General features: G+C 58.8%; 1 protein-coding gene across 1 annotated transcript; it reads right to left on the bottom strand.

The window, feature by feature from the left end:
* Positions 1 to 4454: 4454 nt before the first annotated feature.
* Positions 4455 to 15753, bottom strand: nobox (NOBOX oogenesis homeobox). Its single transcript, XM_031905709.1, has 10 exons — positions 15652 to 15753; positions 14667 to 14862; positions 11244 to 11750; positions 10783 to 10889; positions 8843 to 9069; positions 8254 to 8345; positions 7570 to 7795; positions 5538 to 5815; positions 5164 to 5355; positions 4455 to 4672 (listed from the first exon to the last, which is right to left on the bottom strand). The coding sequence occupies exons 1-10, from the start codon at positions 15751 to 15753 to the stop codon at positions 4641 to 4643; spliced, it is 1959 nt and encodes a 652-aa protein (XP_031761569.1). The 3' UTR covers positions 4455 to 4640.
* Between the last annotated feature and the right edge of the window lie 1750 nt (positions 15754 to 17503).

Raw genomic sequence — 17503 nt, 5'->3', positions numbered from 1 at the left:
AGGGCAGGCAGAGTATGGCACACACAGGCAGCATAGGGCAGGCAGAGTATGGGACACACACGCAGCATAGGGCAGGCAGAGTATGGCACACACAGCAGGGTAGGGCAGGCAGAGTATGGCACACACAGGCAGAGTAGGGGCAGGCAGAGTTATGGCACCACACAGGCAGCATAGGGCAGGCAGAGTATGGCACACACAGGCAGGTAGGGCAGGCAGAGTATGGCACACACAGGCAGCATAGGGCAGGCAGAGTATGGGACACACACACAGCATAGGGCAGGCAGAGTATGGCACACACTGGTGGCATAGGGCAGCAGAGTATGGCCAGCACACAGGCAGGGTAGGGCAGGTAGAGTATGGCACACACCAGGCAGCATATGGGCAGGCAGAGTATGGCACACACAGGCAGGGTAGGGGCAGCTAGAGTATGGCACACACAGGCAGCATAGGGCAGGCAGAGTATGGTACACACAGGCAGGGTAGGCAGGCAGAGTATGGCACACACAGGCAGGGTAGGGCAGGCAGAGTATGGCACACACAGGCAGCATAGGGCAGGTAGAGTATGGCACACAGGCAGCATAGGGCAGGCCAGAGTATGGACACACAGGCAGGGTAGGGCAGGCAGAGTATGGCACAACACAGGCAGGGTAGGGCAGGCAGAGTATGGCACACACAGGCAGCATAGGGCAGGTAAGTATGGCACACACAGCAGCATAGGACAGGCAGAGTATGGCACACACAGGCAGCATAGGGCAGGCCAGAGTATGGCACACACAGGCAGCAATAGGGCAGGTAGAGTAGGCACACACAGGCAAGCATAGGGCAGGCGAGGTATGCCACACACAGGCAGCATAGGGCAGGCAGAGTATGGCACACACTGCAGCATAGGGCAGGCAGAGTATGGCACACACAGGCAGCATAGGGGCAGGCAGAGTATGGCACACACAGGCAGGGTAGGGCAGGCAGAGTATGGCACACACTGGCAGCATAGGGCAGGTAGAGTATGGCACACACAGGCAGGGTAGGGCAGGTAGAGTACGGCACACACAGGCAGCATAGGGCAGGCAGAGTATGGCACACACAGGCAGGGTAGGGCAGGTAGAGTATGGCACACACAGGCAGCATAGGGCAGGCAGAGTATGGCACACAGGCAGCATAGGGCAGGCAGAGTATGGCACACACAGGTAGCATAGGGCAGGTAGAGTATGGCACACACAGGCAGCATAGGGCAGGCAGAGTATGGCACACACTGGTGGCATAGGGCAGGCAGAGTATGGCACACACAGGTAGGGTAGGGCAGGTAGAGTATGGCACACACAGGCAGCATAGGGCAGGCAGAGTATGGTACACACAGGCAGCATAGGGCAGGCAGAGTATGGCACACACAGGCAGGGTAGGCAGCAGAGTATGGCACACACAGGCAGCATAGGGCAGGTAGAGTATGGCACACACAGGCAGCATAGGACAGGCAGAGTATGGCACACACAGGCAGCATAGGGCAGGCAGAGTATGGCACACACAGGCAGCATAGGGCAGGCAGAGTATGCCACACACAGGCAGCATAAGGCAGGCAGAGTATGGCACACACTGGCAGCATAGGGCAGGCAGAGTATGGCACACACAGGCAGCATAGGGCAGGCAGAGTATGGCACACACAGGCAGGGTAGGGCAGGCAGAGTAATGGCACACACTGGCAGCATAGGGCAGGCAGAGTATGGCACACACAGGCAGGGTAGGGCAGGCAGAGTATGGCACACACAGGCAGCATAGGGCAGGCAGAGTATGGCACACACAGGCAGGGTAGGACAGGCAGAGTATGGCACACACAGGCAGCATAGGGCAGGCAGAGTATGGCACACACAGGCAGGGTAGGGCAGGTAGAGTATGGCACACACAGACAATGGAAAAAAATGACTGTGTAATGCAGTATAGCGACTCCGTGCGATGGAAAGAAGTGACTGTAATGCAGTAAAGCGACTCCGTGTGATGGAAAAAAGTGACTGAGATGAATGCAACACAATAAAGCGCAGATCATGAAAACAAACTGCAGAGATTTATCATTCAGGGAAGGTTGCGACGCTGCCTGTGACGGGACAGAAAGACGCGCTGCCTCCCAGGGAAGAACATGACCCTGTGCTGTATTTGCAGCAGTGCAGTTAGACGTACTTACCCCCCCCCCTGGCCAGGCATTTGCTTTGCCCACACATTACTCATTTATGAGCTGCTATGCCAACTATTTGTTCCAAGGCTCTGACTTGTCCCGACAGCTGCAGTGTTAGTGCCAGGCTGGGGCTCCCCCAGGTGGGGGCTGTGGGTACTGCAGGGAGAGGTGCCAGTCTGTGCCCTGGGGCTGAAGAGTGGGCAGAGCAATGTCAGTGCCCCTTCCCAGTGTGTATGTGCCACCCTGTACCCACAGCTATAGGCTGATGGCTCTGCCAGCTCTACCCCTGGCATCGTTACAGGGCTGACTCCAGCGAGGGAAGGGTTAATTTCTTGTTGTCAGACCTCACATGTGGGTGTAACATTCCCCGGGGGGAGCTGTCGCCTCTCAAATGTCCCCCCCACCCCCGCTGTTTCTGTAGGGGCGATTCCAGTCTGAGGAGCCCAGGGATCATGGGTTTATTCTCTATGATAGAAAAGGGGGAAAAGAATACAGGGGAGACCTGTGCCCTAATGGCCCCCAGCCCACCCTTACTGCCCCCCTTTATATGTGGGGCTCCTGTGTCTCTGTAAGGAGGAGCGGCCCCTTTGCACCCCAATTAGTGACCCCATTCCGCAACCCAAGAGCACAGTATAGTTCCTGGGGGGGGGGGGGTAAGTAGCCGTTTGGCAGTCAGAGCTGACAGTTAACTGGGCTCCGGTAAGCTCCTAAGGAATAATGAATGGCAAATGTACTTGGTTAGTGCCCCAAATGCGTCCAATCAGCGCAAAGAGAGGGAACCACCCTGCTGACGTGCAACTGCCCCGACCAACAGAGCTGTCAGGGCTCTATTGTGCCCCTGGGGGCAACACACACAGTCCCAGGGGTATTGCCCAGTATTGTGCCCCCTGCTGCCCAGCACTGACAATAATAGGGGCTTAACCCCTCACTGTGCTCATCCTGCGCTTGGGGTTCCTGATCTCAGGGTTCATCAGTTCTTCTGAAAACTTCATTAACTCCCGACATGCCAGTAAGATCTCTGCAGAAAGGTCCAATGAGAACTTCATTAACTCCCGACATGCCAGTAAGATCTCTGCAGAAAGGTCCAATGAGAGCTTCATTAACTCCCGACATGCCAGTAAGATCTCTGCAGAAAGGTCAATGAGAGCTTCATTAACTCCCGACATGCCAGTAAATCTCTGCAGAAAGGTCCAATGAGAACTTCATTAACTCCCGACATGCCAGTAAGATCTCTGCAGAAAGTCCAATGAGAACTTTATTAACTCCCGACATGCCAGTAAGATCTCTGCAGAAGGTCCAATGAGAGCTTCATTAACTCCCGACATGCCAGTAAGATCTCTGCAGAAAGGTCCAATGAGAGCTTCATTAACTCCCGACATGCCAGTAAGATCTCTGCAGAAAGGTCCAATGAGAACTTCATTAACTCCCGACATGCCAGTAAGATCTCTGCAGAAAGGTCCAATGAGAACTTTATTAACTCCCGACATGCCAGTAAGATCTCTGCAGAAAGGTCCAATGAGAACTTCATTAACTCCCGACATGCCAGTAAGATCTCTGCAGAAAGGTCCAATGAGAGCTTCTTTAACTCCCGACATGCCAGTAAGATCTCTGCAGAAAGGTCCAATGAGAACTTCATTAACTCCCGACATGCCAGTAAGATCTCTGCAGAAAGGTCCAATGAGAGCTTCATTAACTCCGACATGCCAGTAAGATCTCTGCAGAAAGGTCCAATGAGAACTTCATTAACTCCCGACATGCCAGTAAGATCTCTGCAGAAAGGTCCAATGAGAACTTCATTAACTCCCGACATGCCAGTAAGATCTCTGCAGAAAGGTCCAATGAGAACTTCATTAACTCCCGACATGCCAGTAAGATCTCTGCAGAAAGGTCCAATGAGAACTTCATTAACTCCCGACATGCCAGTAAGATCTCTGCAGAAAGGTCCAATGAGAACTTCATTAACTCCCGACGTGCCAGTGAGATTGCTGCACAGGATGCAGCTGTGTTTCCTTAACAAGCAGTGGAAGTGGGGGGCTGATCTCAGCAAATGTTGCAGGGGGGCATCTCCCTATCTCAAGAGCCCATGGTGGGGGGGGGATATATAAGCACCAACAGTACAGTATATACCCCCCCCCCCCCAGTATATTAGGGACTTCTTTGCCCCAGCCTGGAGCACTGTGGGGCAGTAATGGGCGGGTAAGTAGGAGGAAACATGATCCTGGATCCCCTTCAGACTTTCGGACCGACCCGGAATCCACTCCCCTCAAACTAATACAATAAACTCCCCAGCGACTTCATGGGTCAAACACAATGTGACTTTATTGAACAAATGCTATCACCACCCAAAATACGTCCCTATTCCTGGCGCCCGAACAGAAAAACCCAAAGAAAACTCTCACTCAAAATAAGTACAACGTAAATAAGCGCCCAATGTTCTGGTTCCGAATCCCACAGGACTGGGCTTTCTCCTTGCGGCTCCTCAGACAGGCGCTACGGCATTCGGAGAGACCGCTACGGAGAGAACGGCAAAAATAAAGGGTAAATAAGAACAGCGCAAAACCTGTTGTGTCCATATGTGCCCCACTCTGGGGGTACTGTGTATCGGCCCAGTCCCTACAGGGGACCCAGTGTGCCCTAATCATCTCCATACACAACTGCATTGGGGCTCACAGGCAACGCGTAACTGTTATACACAATGCCATGTAATTGGGCACCATATGGGGGCATTTGCCCTGACGGGGGCATTTCAGGGGATTGCCGGCTGCTACTCTCCTCCAGTTTAGCCTTTCAGTGTGGGTTTGTGGTTATGACCCAGGCTCAGGCTCTAATTAACTGCCCAGGAATGGCAGCGGCACTTGGTAACATGAGAAAGGGGAGATTTCATGCTGCCATCTAGTGGCCGGACTGTGCCATTACAGCGCCTATGGGGTGAATCCCCAGCAGCACAAGTCTGTGACAGTAACGAGGTTCAGGGGACCCCCTAAACCACCAGGGGAACTTACTGGCTGCGCCGTCCTGATCGTCAGGGGCCTGGCTTGGATTTGAGGCCTTCTGGGGCTGAGCAAGATGGGGGGCCGTGTGAGAAAAGAGAGGCTGCTCGGCCAAGTTGCAGGGACCCCCAATTTGAGAGCGCTGGAAGGGAGGGTTCTGTAGGTACATGTCACTCCATGGGGAGGCATGGAACGTGATCCCACCTGCAGAAACACACACAATGCCATTAATTGTAAGCTCTGCTGCCCAGGGGTCTGTCCCCGCCACCCCCTAAATGGGTCAATTGCAGTCAGAAGAGCGAAAGCACTGTAGGTACCGACTTCTACCAACCCCTCACGTATAACCCCATCTGTCCATTGCACCCCGGGGGGGAGGGTATCCTTACCTGTACCAGACTGCAGCAGTATGTGCCCCCCGGCTCGGCCTGGCAGGAAGGTTCCAGGGCCCCCGTATGCCAGCACACTGGGGGGGTTACTCCCTGGCACAGTAAGGAAAGAGGCCTCCTCAGGGGATGTGGGAGTAAGGCTGTGCTGGGGGAGTCGCTGGTACTGGGAATACTGGGAGTACTGGGGGAACTGGAATGCTGCCGGCTGGGTGCTGGGATGGTAGTACTGAGCCCCAAACCTCATAGATGCCCCCATTGTCTCCTGTAAGGTGGGCGACCTGCAAGCAAAAATAAACTATAAACCATCACAAGCAACTCGGGTCTCTGGGTACAAAGTCAGGGAGCGGGTACAGGGCAGAGGGAGCGGGTACAGGGCAGAGGGAGAGGGTACAGGGCAGAGGGAGCGGGTACAGGCCAGAGGGAGTGGGTACAGGGCAGAGGGAGAGGGTACAGGGCAGAGGGAGAGGGTACAGGGCAGAGGGAGCGGGTACAGGGCAGAGGGTACAGAGCAGAGGGAGCGGGTACAGGGCAGAGGGTACAGGCCAGAGGGAGCGGGTACAGGCCAGAGGGAGCGGGTACAGGGCAGAGGGAGAGGGTACAGGGCAGAGGGAGAGGGTACAGGGCAGAGGGAGAGGGTACAGGGCAGAGGGTACAGGGCAGAGGGAGCGGGTAAAGGGCAGAGGGAGCGGGTAAAGGGCCTGGGAGAGGGTACAGGGCCAGGGAGCGGGTACAGGGCAGAGGGAGCGGGTACAGGGCCAGGGAGAGGGTACAGGGCAGAGGGAGCGGGTACAGGACAGAGGGAGCGGGTACAGGACAGAGGGAGAGGGTACAGGGCAGAGGGAGAGGGTACAGGACAGAGGGAGCGGGTACAGGGCAGAGGGAGAGGGTACAGGGCAGAGGGAGCGGGTACAGGGCAGAGGGAGAGGGTACAGGGCAGAGGGAGAGGGTACAGGACAGAGGGAGCGGGTACAGGGCAGAGGGAGAGGGTACAGGACAGAGGGAGCGGGTACAGGGCAGAGGGAGAGGGTACAGGACAGAGGGAGCGGGTACAAGGCAGAGGGAGCGGGTACAGGGCAGAGGGAGCGGGTACAGGGCCGGGGAGGGGTACAGGGCAGAGGGAGAGGGTACAGGGCAGAGGGAGAGGGTACAGGGCAGAGGGAGAGGGTACAGGGCAGAGGGAGAGGGTACAGGGCCGGGGAGGGGGTACAGGGCAGAGGGAGCGGGTACAGGGCCGGGGAGGGGGTACAGGGCAGAGGGAGAGGGTACAGGGCCGGGGAGGGGGTACAGGGCAGAGGGAGAGGGTACAGGGCCGGGGAGGGGGTACAGGGCAGAGGGAGCGGGTACAGGGCCGGGGAGGGGGTACAGGGCAGAGGGAGAGGGTACAGGGCAGAGGGAGAGGGTACAGGACAGAGGGAGCGGGTACAGGGCAGAGGGAGAGGTACAGGGCAGAGGGAGCGGGTACAGGGCCGGGGGAGGGGGTACAGGGCAGAGGGAGAGGGTACAGGGCAGAGGGAGAGGGTACAGGGCAGAGGGAGAGGGTACAGGGCAGAGGGAGAGGGTACAGGGCAGAGGGAGAGGGTACAGGACAGAGGGAGCGGGTACAGGGCAGAGGGAGAGGGTACAGGGCAGAGGGAGAGGGTACAGGGCAGAGGGAGAGGGTACAGGGCCAGGGAGCGGGTACAGGGCCAGTGAGCGGGTACAGGGCAGAGGGAGAGGGTACAGGGCCAGGGAGCGGGTACAGGGCCAGTGAGCGGGTACAGGGCAGAGGGAGCGGGTACAGGGCAGAGGGAGAGGGTACAGGGCAGAGGGAGAGGGTACAGGGCCGGGGAGGGGGTACAGGGCCGGGGGGGGGCGGGTACAAAGTCAGGGAGCGGGTACAGGGCTGGGGAGCGGGTACAGTCTTCCCAATAGCTGCCTGGTTGCTAGGCTAATGAAGCCCTAGCAACACTATCCATTCCCAGCCAATATACCGTGACAGGAAATATCTGAGGGGCCCCTGGGGCCGAACATGTGATAATACCCCAGAAATCACCGGATTGCGTACTCCTGCCCGCTGTACGAGAAGATGTCGGTGTCACATGATGGGGGCGGGGTGCACGTGCTCTCGGGCGTGTCCAGCATTAGCGGCACCATGTGACTGCTGGGGTTAAAGGCCATGGACATTGGGAGCCCCACTCTGCGCAGAGGCGGGGGGCTGGGGAATGTCGGGGGGTACTCCTGGGAGGGGGGGAGACAAACTTCACTCGGGGATCCCAGACCTGATCCGGAGAAAGGAAAAGAATCAGAACACAGACAAGTCCAGAAGAACCAGCGCCAAGAGCTACCGAGCCTTCCTCTGATTGGGCGGAGACGGGCACCCAGTATATTATATAGTAGGTACATATGGGTGCCTCCACCTAAAGGTGCCTGAACGGTACCGGTACCAGCGGGGTGTATGGGTCCCACCAATATCAGCCCCCCCCTTATCAGTCACCCCCACTGGCACTTACAGGGTTAATGGGTAAGTCCCAATAAGTCACAGCCTATTGGGTTCTGCAGCAACCACAATGGGGCCCATTGGTACCAGCCCCCCCATCTGCCCCCCTCACCCCATCCATCTGCCCCCCTCCCTGCCCTCTCACCCCACCCATCTGCCCCCCTCACCCCACCCATCTGCCCCCCTCCCTACCCATCTGCCCCCTCACCCCATCCATCTGCCCCGGTTGGTGCCACTGACCTGAGCTGCTGGAACTGCAGGAGGCGCTGTGCTGGGAGCTGCCATCAGAGGACTGAGATGTCGGCAGGGCGGAGCCAGGGACCATAGAGAACCTATCAGGGGCCACAAGAGGGAGCAGGAGAGGCCCATTAGGACATTTGCCCCCACCCCGGCTGATCCCACCCAGAGGCGCAGAGGGCAGTGTCATCCCGGGGCCCAAGAAATTATTTACCCCCCCCCCCACATTATGCACCAACTCCCTGCCTGCTCCCTTGTACTTACCCCTCATATACCCGTGGGGCAATAACCAGGGGCTCCTTATAAGCCAATGCCCCCCTCCTTATCCACTGAGGGCCCGGGGGGCAATAACCAGGGGCTCCCTACAAGCAGCCAGTGTTGCAGCCATCGGTACTATATGGGGGTGCCTTACAGCTATGGGGGTACAGAGAAATAACCTCCCTTATTTACCCCAGTGGTACAGTCCAGCGGGCTGATTGGCCCAACTTCACTTCCTGGAGTCACTCATAAGCTCCTCCCACCCGAGGTCGCAGCACTGCCAGAAAGTACGTACAGAACTCCCAGCGAAACCCGACGGGTTCCTCCCACTTACCCATTCCTGACTCCGCCCACGGGAGGGAAAGCGCTTCCGTAAGTGTGGAATCCCGAGGTGACGGACAGAGACACCGCCTCTGGGCGGGAAAGTGCAACGGAGGAAGAGACAGTCAGTACAGCAGTCTCGGGGCGAGACATCCCGGCTGCAGACAGCGGTTTGCGTGGTCCCTTTATGGACGTTTTCTCCACTTTGCGCCATTTTGCGCGGCGATTCTGAAACCAAACCTACAAAATAAGGGGGATGGGGGTTAAACCACGACCAATCGGCTGCATTCAGGTGGACCCCAACCCATAGGAACAGGCGGACCCCGACCCATAGGGACAGGCGGACCCCGACCCATAGGGACAGGCGGACCCCGACCCATAGGGACAGGCGGACCCCGACCCATAGGGACAGGCGGACCCCGACCCACAGAGAAAGACGGACCCCCGACCCTTAGGAACAGGCGGACCCAAACCCATAGGGACAGGCGGACCCCGACCATAGGGACAGCGGACCCCGACCATAGGAGACAGGCGGACCCCGACCCATAGGGACAGGCGGACCCCGACCCATAGGGAAAGGCATAGGGACAGGCGGACCCCGACCCATAGGGACAGACGACCCCGACCCATAGGAACAGGCGGACCCCGACCCATAGGAACAGGCGACCCCAACCATAGGGAAAGGCATAGGGAACAAGGTAGACCCCGACCCATAGGGACAGGCGGACCCCCACCCATAGGGACCGGCGGACCCCGACCATAGGGACAGGCGGACCCCCGACCATAGGGACAGGCGGACCCCCACCCCATAAGGAAAAGGCATAGGGACAGGCGGACCCCGACCCATAGGGACAGGCGGACCCCCACCCATAGGGACAGGCGGACCCCGACCCATAGGGACAGGCGGACCCCGACCCATAGGGACAGGCGGACCCCCACCCATAGGAAAAGGCATAGGGACAGGCGGACCCCGACCCATAGGAACAGGCGGACCCCCACCCATAGAAACAGGCGGACCCCCACCCATAGGAACAGGCGGACCCCAACCCATAGGAACAGGCGGACCCCAACCCATAGGAACAGGCGGACCCCAACCCATAGGAACAGGCGGACCCCAACCCATAGGAACAGGCGGACCCCAACCCATAGGAACAGGCGGACCCCACCCATAGGAACAGGCGGACCCCGACCCATAGGAACAGGCGGACCCCAACCATAGGAACAGGCGGACCCCGACCCATAGGAACAGGCGGACCCGACCCATAGGAACAGGCGGACCCGACCCATAGGAACAGGCGGACCCCGACCCATAGGAACAGGCATAGGGACAGCGGACCCCGACCCATAGGAACAGGCGGACCCCGACCCATAGGAACAGACGGACCCCGACCCATAGGAACAGACGGACCCCGACCCATAGGAACAGACGGACCCCGACCCATAAGGAAAGGCATAGGGACAGGCGGACCCCGATCCATAGGGACAGGCGGACCCCGACCCATAGGGACAGGCGGACCCCCACCCATAGAGACAGGCGGACCCCCACCCATAGGGAAAGTCATAGGGACAGGCGGACCCCGACCCATAGGGACAGGCGGACCCCGACCCATAGGGACAGGCGGACCCCGACCCATAGGGACAGGCGGACCCCGACCCATAGGAACAGGCATAGGGACAGGCTGACCCCGCCCCATAGAGACAGGCAGGCTCCGCCCCCATAGACAGGCAGGCGCTGCCCCATAGACAGGCAGGCTCCGCCCCATAGACAGGCAGGCTCCGCCCCATAGACAGGCAGGCTTCGCCCCCATAGAGACAGGCAGGCTCCGCCCCCATAGAGACAGGCAGGCTCCGCCCCCATAGAGACAGGCAGGCTCCGCCCCCATAGAGACAGGCAGGCTCCGCCCCCATAGAGACAGGCAGGCTGTCGAAGGCAGAAGCCAATGAATGAATCACCATTATGCGCTGGGGGGTGACTCCGATGATTTCGGCAATCTCGCGCCTCTTCTCACTGTCGGGGTAATGATCCTCGGCAAACAGGCGCTCCAGTTCCTGCAGTTGGTCTGAGCCCAGAGAGACCGTTTGTTAGGGGTTTCCCACACACCTACTCAGGGACACAAACTGCCTCAGGGGCAAAAGGGCACAAGGCAGGGTAGTACCAACAGAGCATGGGTACAGGGGGGGCACGGGCTCAGGGCACAGGGGGAGGGGCTCAGGGCAAAGGGGCACAGGGGGAGGGGCTCAGGGCACAGGGGGAAGGGCTTAGGGCAAGGGGCACAGGGGGAGGGGCTCATGGCAGGGGCACAGGGGGAGGGGCTCAGGGCAAGGGGCACAGGGGGAGGGGCTCAGGGCACAGGGGGAAGGGCTTAGGGCAAGGGGCACAGGGGGAGGGGCTCATGGCAGGGGGCACAACTCACCCATACTGTAGAGGGTCCTGCTCTTCTTCCTGCAGGGCGGTCCTGGCTCCTCGGGGGCATCTGCGGGGCACTTACCCCTCTGCCTGTCGCCCCCATGTCCCGTGTCGTATATGAAGGTTGGCAGTCGGCAGGAGGCGGCACAGCGGGCAGAGCGCCGGGGGAGAGGGGCAGATTGAGGGAAGTTGCCCTCTACCTTTAGATTCACCGGCTGGAACTGCCCTCTTGGGGGGAAATACCCCGGACCTTGTGGATCGTCCCCGCTGAATGCAGAGTAACACCCCCCTGTAGCTTCTGGGAGGGGCCCACACACTGCCAACAGGCTCAGCTGGCACTGCCCCCCTTCACTGGCACAGCCCCCCGAGGGGTTAATACCGAACTCTCTGGGATCCGACGCCACCAAGCCATTGCCCCCCTCATTGATTAGAACTGCCCTGTATTCATCCTGCGGCCCCCCCCCGGCCTCCGGCTCCAAGCACCTCAGCGACGTCTCCTCTTCATCCGGGGAACCTGCAAGGAAGCACCCACTGTGAGACTCTCTGGGGCACCCACCGGGAAACTCTCAGGGGCACCCACCGGGAAACTCTCAGGGGCACCCACCGGGAAACTCTCAGGGGCACCCACCGGGAGACTCTCAGGGGCACCCACCGGGAAACTCTCAGGGGCACCCACCGGGAAACTCTCAGGGGCACCCACCGGGAAAGCACCCACAGGAAACTCTCAGGGGCACCCACCGGGAGACTCTCTGGGGCACCCACCGGGAAACTCTCAGGGGCACCCACCGGGAAAGCACCCACAGGGAAACTCTCAGGGGCACCCACCGGGAGACTCTCAGGGGCACCCACCGGGAGACTCTCAGGGGCACCCACCGGGAAACTCTCAGGGGCACCCACCGGGAGACTCTCTGGGGCACCCACCGTGAGACTCTCTGGGGCACCCACCGGGAAACTCTCTGGGGCACCCACCGGGAAACTCTCTGGGGCACCCACCGGGAAACTCTCTGGGGCACCCACCGGGAGACTCTCAGGGGCACCCACCGGGAGACTCTCTGGGGCACCCACCGGGAAACTCTCTGGGGCACCCACCGGGAGACTCTCAGGGGCACCCACCGGGAAACTCTCTGGGGCACCCACCGGAAAACTCTCAGGGGCACCCACCGGGAAACTCTCAGGGGCACCCACCCGGAGAAACTCTCAGGGGCACCCACCGGGAAACTCTCAGAGAGGGCACCCACCGGGAAAACTCTCTGGGGCACCCACGCGGGATTCTCTGGGGCAACCCCCACCGGGAAAACTCTCTGGGGCACCCACCGGGAAACTCTTCTCGGGGCGACCCACCGGGAAACTCTCACGGGGCTACCCAGGCGGAAACTCTCAGGGGCACCCACCGTGAGACTCTCTGGGCACCCACCGGGAACTCTCTGGGCACCCACCGGGAAACTCTCAGGGGCACCCCACCGGGAAACCTCTCAGGGGCACCCACCGGGAAACTCTCAGGGGCACCCACCGGGAGACTCTCAGGGGAACCCACCGGGAGACTCTCAGGGGCAACCCACCGGGAGACTCTCAGGGGCACCCACCCGGAGACTCTCAGGGGCACCCACCTGGAAACTCTCAGGGGCACCCACCGGGAAACTCTCAGGGGCACCCACCGGTGAGACTCTCAGGGGCACCCACCGGGAAACTCTCAGGGGCACCCACCGGAAACTCCTCGGGGCACCCACCGGAACTCTCAGGGGCACCCACCGGGAACTCTCAGGGGCACCCACCGGGAAACTCTCTGGGGCACCCACGGGAAACTCTCTGGGGCCACCACCGTGAGACTCTCAGGGGCACCACCGGAAACTCTCAGGGGCACCCACCGGGAAACTCTCAGGGGCACCCACCGGAAACTCTCAGGGGCACCCACCGGGAAACTCTCAGGGGCACCCCACCGGGAAACTCTCAGGGCACCCACCGGGAACCTCTCGGGGCACCACCGGGAAACTCTCAGGGGCACCACCGGAAACTCTCAGGGGCACCCACCGGGAAACCTCTCAGGGGCCCCACCGGGAAACTCTCAGGGGCACCCACCGGGAAACTCTCAGGGGCACCCACCGGGAAACTCTCAGGGGCACCCACCGGGAAAGGGGGGCACCCACAACTCTCAGGGTCACCCACAGGGAAAGGGGGCACCCACAGATAAAGGGGGCACCCACCGTGAAACTCTCAGGGACACCCACAGGGAAATGGGGCACCCACAGGGAAAGGGGGCACCCACCGTGAAACTCTCAGGGGTCCCACAGGGAAAGGGGGTCACCCACAGGGAAAGGGGGGCACCCACAATATCAGGGCTGAAGGGGACCCCGTTACACAGGGAGAGGCACAAACTGACCATTTGGGATAAATTTATCCACTGAATTAATGGAAATCATTACAGGGGTTGTTTTGGGTGTCAGGCTCCGCCCCCGGAGAGGCCCCAGTGCAGTCTGGGAGGTGCGGCTCTAAGTTGCTGGAGAAAGTGAGAGCAAATAAATACCCCCCCCCCTTACTGGGCTCCAGGGAGACCCCCAGAATCAGTACCAAGAGCCCCTCGAGGGAGACCCCAAGGAAAGAGCCGGGAAGGGGCCGGGCCCTTAGGGGCCACAAATGGTATCACAACTATTGTGCCAGGATCTGGGGGAGGGGGGGCAGATACTTCTACTCAGTGGGGGTAAAACATTTGCAGTTGGTCTTCTTTATTTCCCTGTAAATCACTCTCCATTCTATCAGGGGGGGGTCCCCAATGCTCTATCCAGCCTGACATTCACCCTGCTTGCATGGTTGCTACAGTAACAGGGGCCCTCAGCAACCAGATAACGGTTTTAAATGCACAAACTGCAGAGCAAAAGTGATCAAACCATAAACAATAAAAGAAACGACCAACCTGCAAATAATCCCAGAATCCCCCCGTCTGCCATCGAGGGGCCATGTGTTGCAGCCTGTGGCCCCGGGGCCTTTCCACTACTCTGTGCTACAGTCTATAGCCATGTGGCTTGCCCCTGAGGAACCAATGCACCCCGAACTGAGTGAAGTCCCCGCGCCCCCCAGGGCCCTCTGCCCGGGCTGTTCCCACAATTTACCCCTCCATTGGTTCCTTCCCAACAACACAATCCTATTCAGGGCAACTAGTTAGGGGTAATTTCCCCAGGGCTGGGGGTAATAATAATGGGGCAGCAGGGCAATTAGGGCTATAATGCCAATACTGGGGAATTAAGTTAATACCCAGCTGCCATTGCTACTTGCCGCCCCTCTGGGCCCCATTGTTGGGGTAATTAAGGTTATGCGGCATAATTTAGAGCTAGAAACTCCCAGCAGCACTGCTGCTCCCCTGTTTCCCCCGCTGGGTGATAATAAGGGCAATTAGGCTATAACGCAGATTAATTGGGAATTAAATATAAATTGTTACCCAGCTGACAGCGCTTCTCGTCCTCCCTCTGACGCCGGTTCCGAATCCATTTCTCTGCCTGGGCCGGTCCCGTTTCCCCTCTATTCCCGGCCGGTCCATTCGCGGCGCCGCAGGTGGAGGTCAATCGGGAGCGACAGGGACGTATCGGTGCGATTAATGTGCTACTGGAGTCGGCCGAGGAAACCAGGGATTGAAGCTACAGGGACCCCCGCACTCAGGTACGGGGGGGGGGGATCATGGGGCTTCTCCGGGGGCGCCCCCCCGGCCGGGAATGGTTTGTCCCACGGAGCTGAGCCCACACCTGGGGGCGCAATCACTGTCCGGGGGCAAGTTGGGCGGCAACCACTAGGGGGGTGGGGGGTTTATGAGAGTCGGGGAAATAAATAAAGGGGCAGTTTTTTAAATGACCGGGGAGGTGATTGGGGTACAACTTCGCAGAAACTGCCCGGTTTGGGCCAAAGAGAGGCTGAACTACTATGTTATTTGCGTCTCTGTAGCAGCGGCGCCCCTGCCGTGTAACGGGCCCTATACCATCAGCGGTTTTTATTCACTTGCTGGGCGACTCCGCTGGGTTCTGAGTAGCGCTGCGCTCTGGCGCTTAATAAAAACGCGCTAACCCAGTCTGGGGTGAGCCGGGAACTAGGGGTGTCGCTGGGCCCAGTGGCACCCCGAATGCATTTATGTGCGACACTCTAAGTGACTGCGAGTTTGTCTTATACATTCTGTGAGCTTGTGGGATTTAATTGCAGTGTAGGTCGCAGAGACATGCGGCATCTGGGTGCGACTCCCCCTCCCTCCAGCCAATAGCGGTTACATGGAAACCAGTGCAGGCTGCAGCAGGCAGCGACTATTAGCGCCCAAATACTTTCTGTAGAATGAAATAGGGCGGTTCCTCGCGTCACCGAGCAGTTTGGGTAGAACTGGCCACGTGGGGACTGGAATTAGCCACAGTCCCCCCACATTAACTAGCCGCGGGCCTGCGTACCGATCCATCAGAGTCCGGCAGTGGGTCGGATCCAACACGGAGGGCATTTCCAGTAGCCACAAACCCATTGCCCGACACGGTGGCGCTATATACTCCCCCCATTTTGCTGTCACTTCAATAGGCCCACTTATTATCAGCCTATCAGAGGGAGGGAGTCGTGTATATGAGATCCGCGCCTGACGTGTAAGTTACTGCTCGCAGCATATTGTCTTGGGGGCTACTGGGGGCTACTAGGGGCACACCTGTACATGGGGATGAACCCAATTGAGGTGCAGTATAACCCAATTTTATCATTGTGGGCAAATTACAAGAAATAAAGCCCCAGAGAGAAAATGCGGTTAGAGCCCCATGGGTAAGAGCCCCAGCGGTCTCACAGGGGGCCCATAGGCACTCAATGTTACCCCTTATTCCGCCGGCCATTCCGCAGTTGCTAGAAGGGACCCCCTTATTCTGCACTGGTTGCCCCAGTGAGTGGCGCTTGGTTGCCCCGGGGGTCGCTCGTGCCTTTACCCCACTAGTGAGCGGCACTGTGTCACCAACAGCGTGCGTTGTGATTGGTGGAAACCCGTATAGGTGTATTGTTCCACTGACGAGACTCTGGGTGCGCACAAATCTATTGGAATCTTCAGGTATTTCCCACGGGGGGCATGTGCCAGGCAGGGTTTCTGTTACGGGTCGGTGCCCAGTTCTACTCGGGGGACGACCCTCAGGGCGCTAGAATGAATCCACGGGAATGGGGGATCCGATCGGGCTGCAGCACCTCCCACCCAGTCCCACCCTTGTGCCCACCCACAGTCACTTTACAAGCCATTTCATTGGTTCTGACGCCCATACGATCACTTTGCACGTCCATTTCACACTATAACAACCTAGTATAGTGCAAGTGTAGGTCTCTGTAGGCTCAGCTGAGAGATGAGTGCAGAGCTCTGTAGGTCAGGCAGATGACAGCACTTGAGCCAGTAGAGATTCTTGTAGAGTTCAGGCTAAAGAGAATTGCACTGAGTCGCGAGAGCTTTGTCAGTGCAGGCTTTGAGCAGATTGAGGATGCAAGCTCTGTAGGTTCAAGGCTGGGAGATGAAGCTGGCAAGCTCTGTAGGTCAGGCTGGAGAGATCACTCGTTAGTCAAGAGTGCTGTTGAGGCTGGATAGCAAGCTAGCAGGCTCTGAGTGGGAGATGACTGCAAGCTCGTTGCACAGGTAGAGGTATTGCTCAGTTCTGGGCTTCGCAATAAATTTTCTCACAAATTGAGTTTTAATGAGAGTTTTTGCATTTTTTTTTTATTAACTGTGGACGTTCCTTCAACCTCTCCCCTCCCCCCGTCCCTGTGGTTTCATCATTTGGTACTGTTCACTTCTGTTCAGTGCGACAGGGTTAGGTGGCCCGCACACCTGACTCAGTCAGGGACTGCTGTGACAGGGAGAAATGGGTACGCACCTGCTGGCTTGCTGCTACCTGCTGCGGGGGGCTCTGTAAAGTTTGGGGGGGGGGGCTCTGTAAGGGTTGGACGCCTTGCAGCCCCGTGCGTGTTAGGCTTCTCGCCGCCGGGCCGCAGTGCCGATCGCGCAGGTGGGGTTTAAGGGGACAGGCGAGGGGCAGCGTGGTTTTAAACATACTGGCTGTGTGGCAGAATCACTGAGTGGCATTGTGCCCGTTTGTGCCATTGGCCTGTCACATGCAGTCCTGGGCGGGGAGCACATTAATTCCCTGGCACCGAGCATATTGAGCCCGTTGGGGGGACCTCCAGTAATTCATGTGCCTTGGGAAGCGGGGTCATCTGGGGGGTTAGTCATAGTGTTTAGACTGGGATACACCCGCGGGGGGATGAAGTAAGTAAGCACAGTGTGTGTGTTTG

This window comes from Xenopus tropicalis, chromosome 7 (genome assembly GCF_000004195.4).
Source record: "Xenopus tropicalis strain Nigerian chromosome 7, UCB_Xtro_10.0, whole genome shotgun sequence".
Lineage (NCBI taxonomy): Eukaryota > Metazoa > Chordata > Amphibia > Anura > Pipidae > Xenopus > Xenopus tropicalis.
The sequence above is the reverse complement of the archived record's forward strand: the minus strand, read 5'-3'. Positions and strand labels throughout refer to the sequence as shown.

Excerpts from the sequence above, each read along its gene's own strand:
- nobox (XM_031905709.1), bottom strand. The coding sequence starts at position 15,753 with ATGGGGGGAGTATATAGCGCCACCGTGTCGGGCAATGGGTTTGTGGCT. Across the intron at positions 14,863-15,651 it reads TGCCGGACTCTGATGGATCG|CTTCAATCCCTGGTTTCCTC; the intron begins GTACGCAGGCCC and ends GGGTCCCTGTAG. Across the intron at positions 11,751-14,666 it reads CGAGAAGCGCTGTCAGCTGG|GTTCCCCGGATGAAGAGGAG; the intron begins GTAACAATTTAT and ends GCTTCCTTGCAG.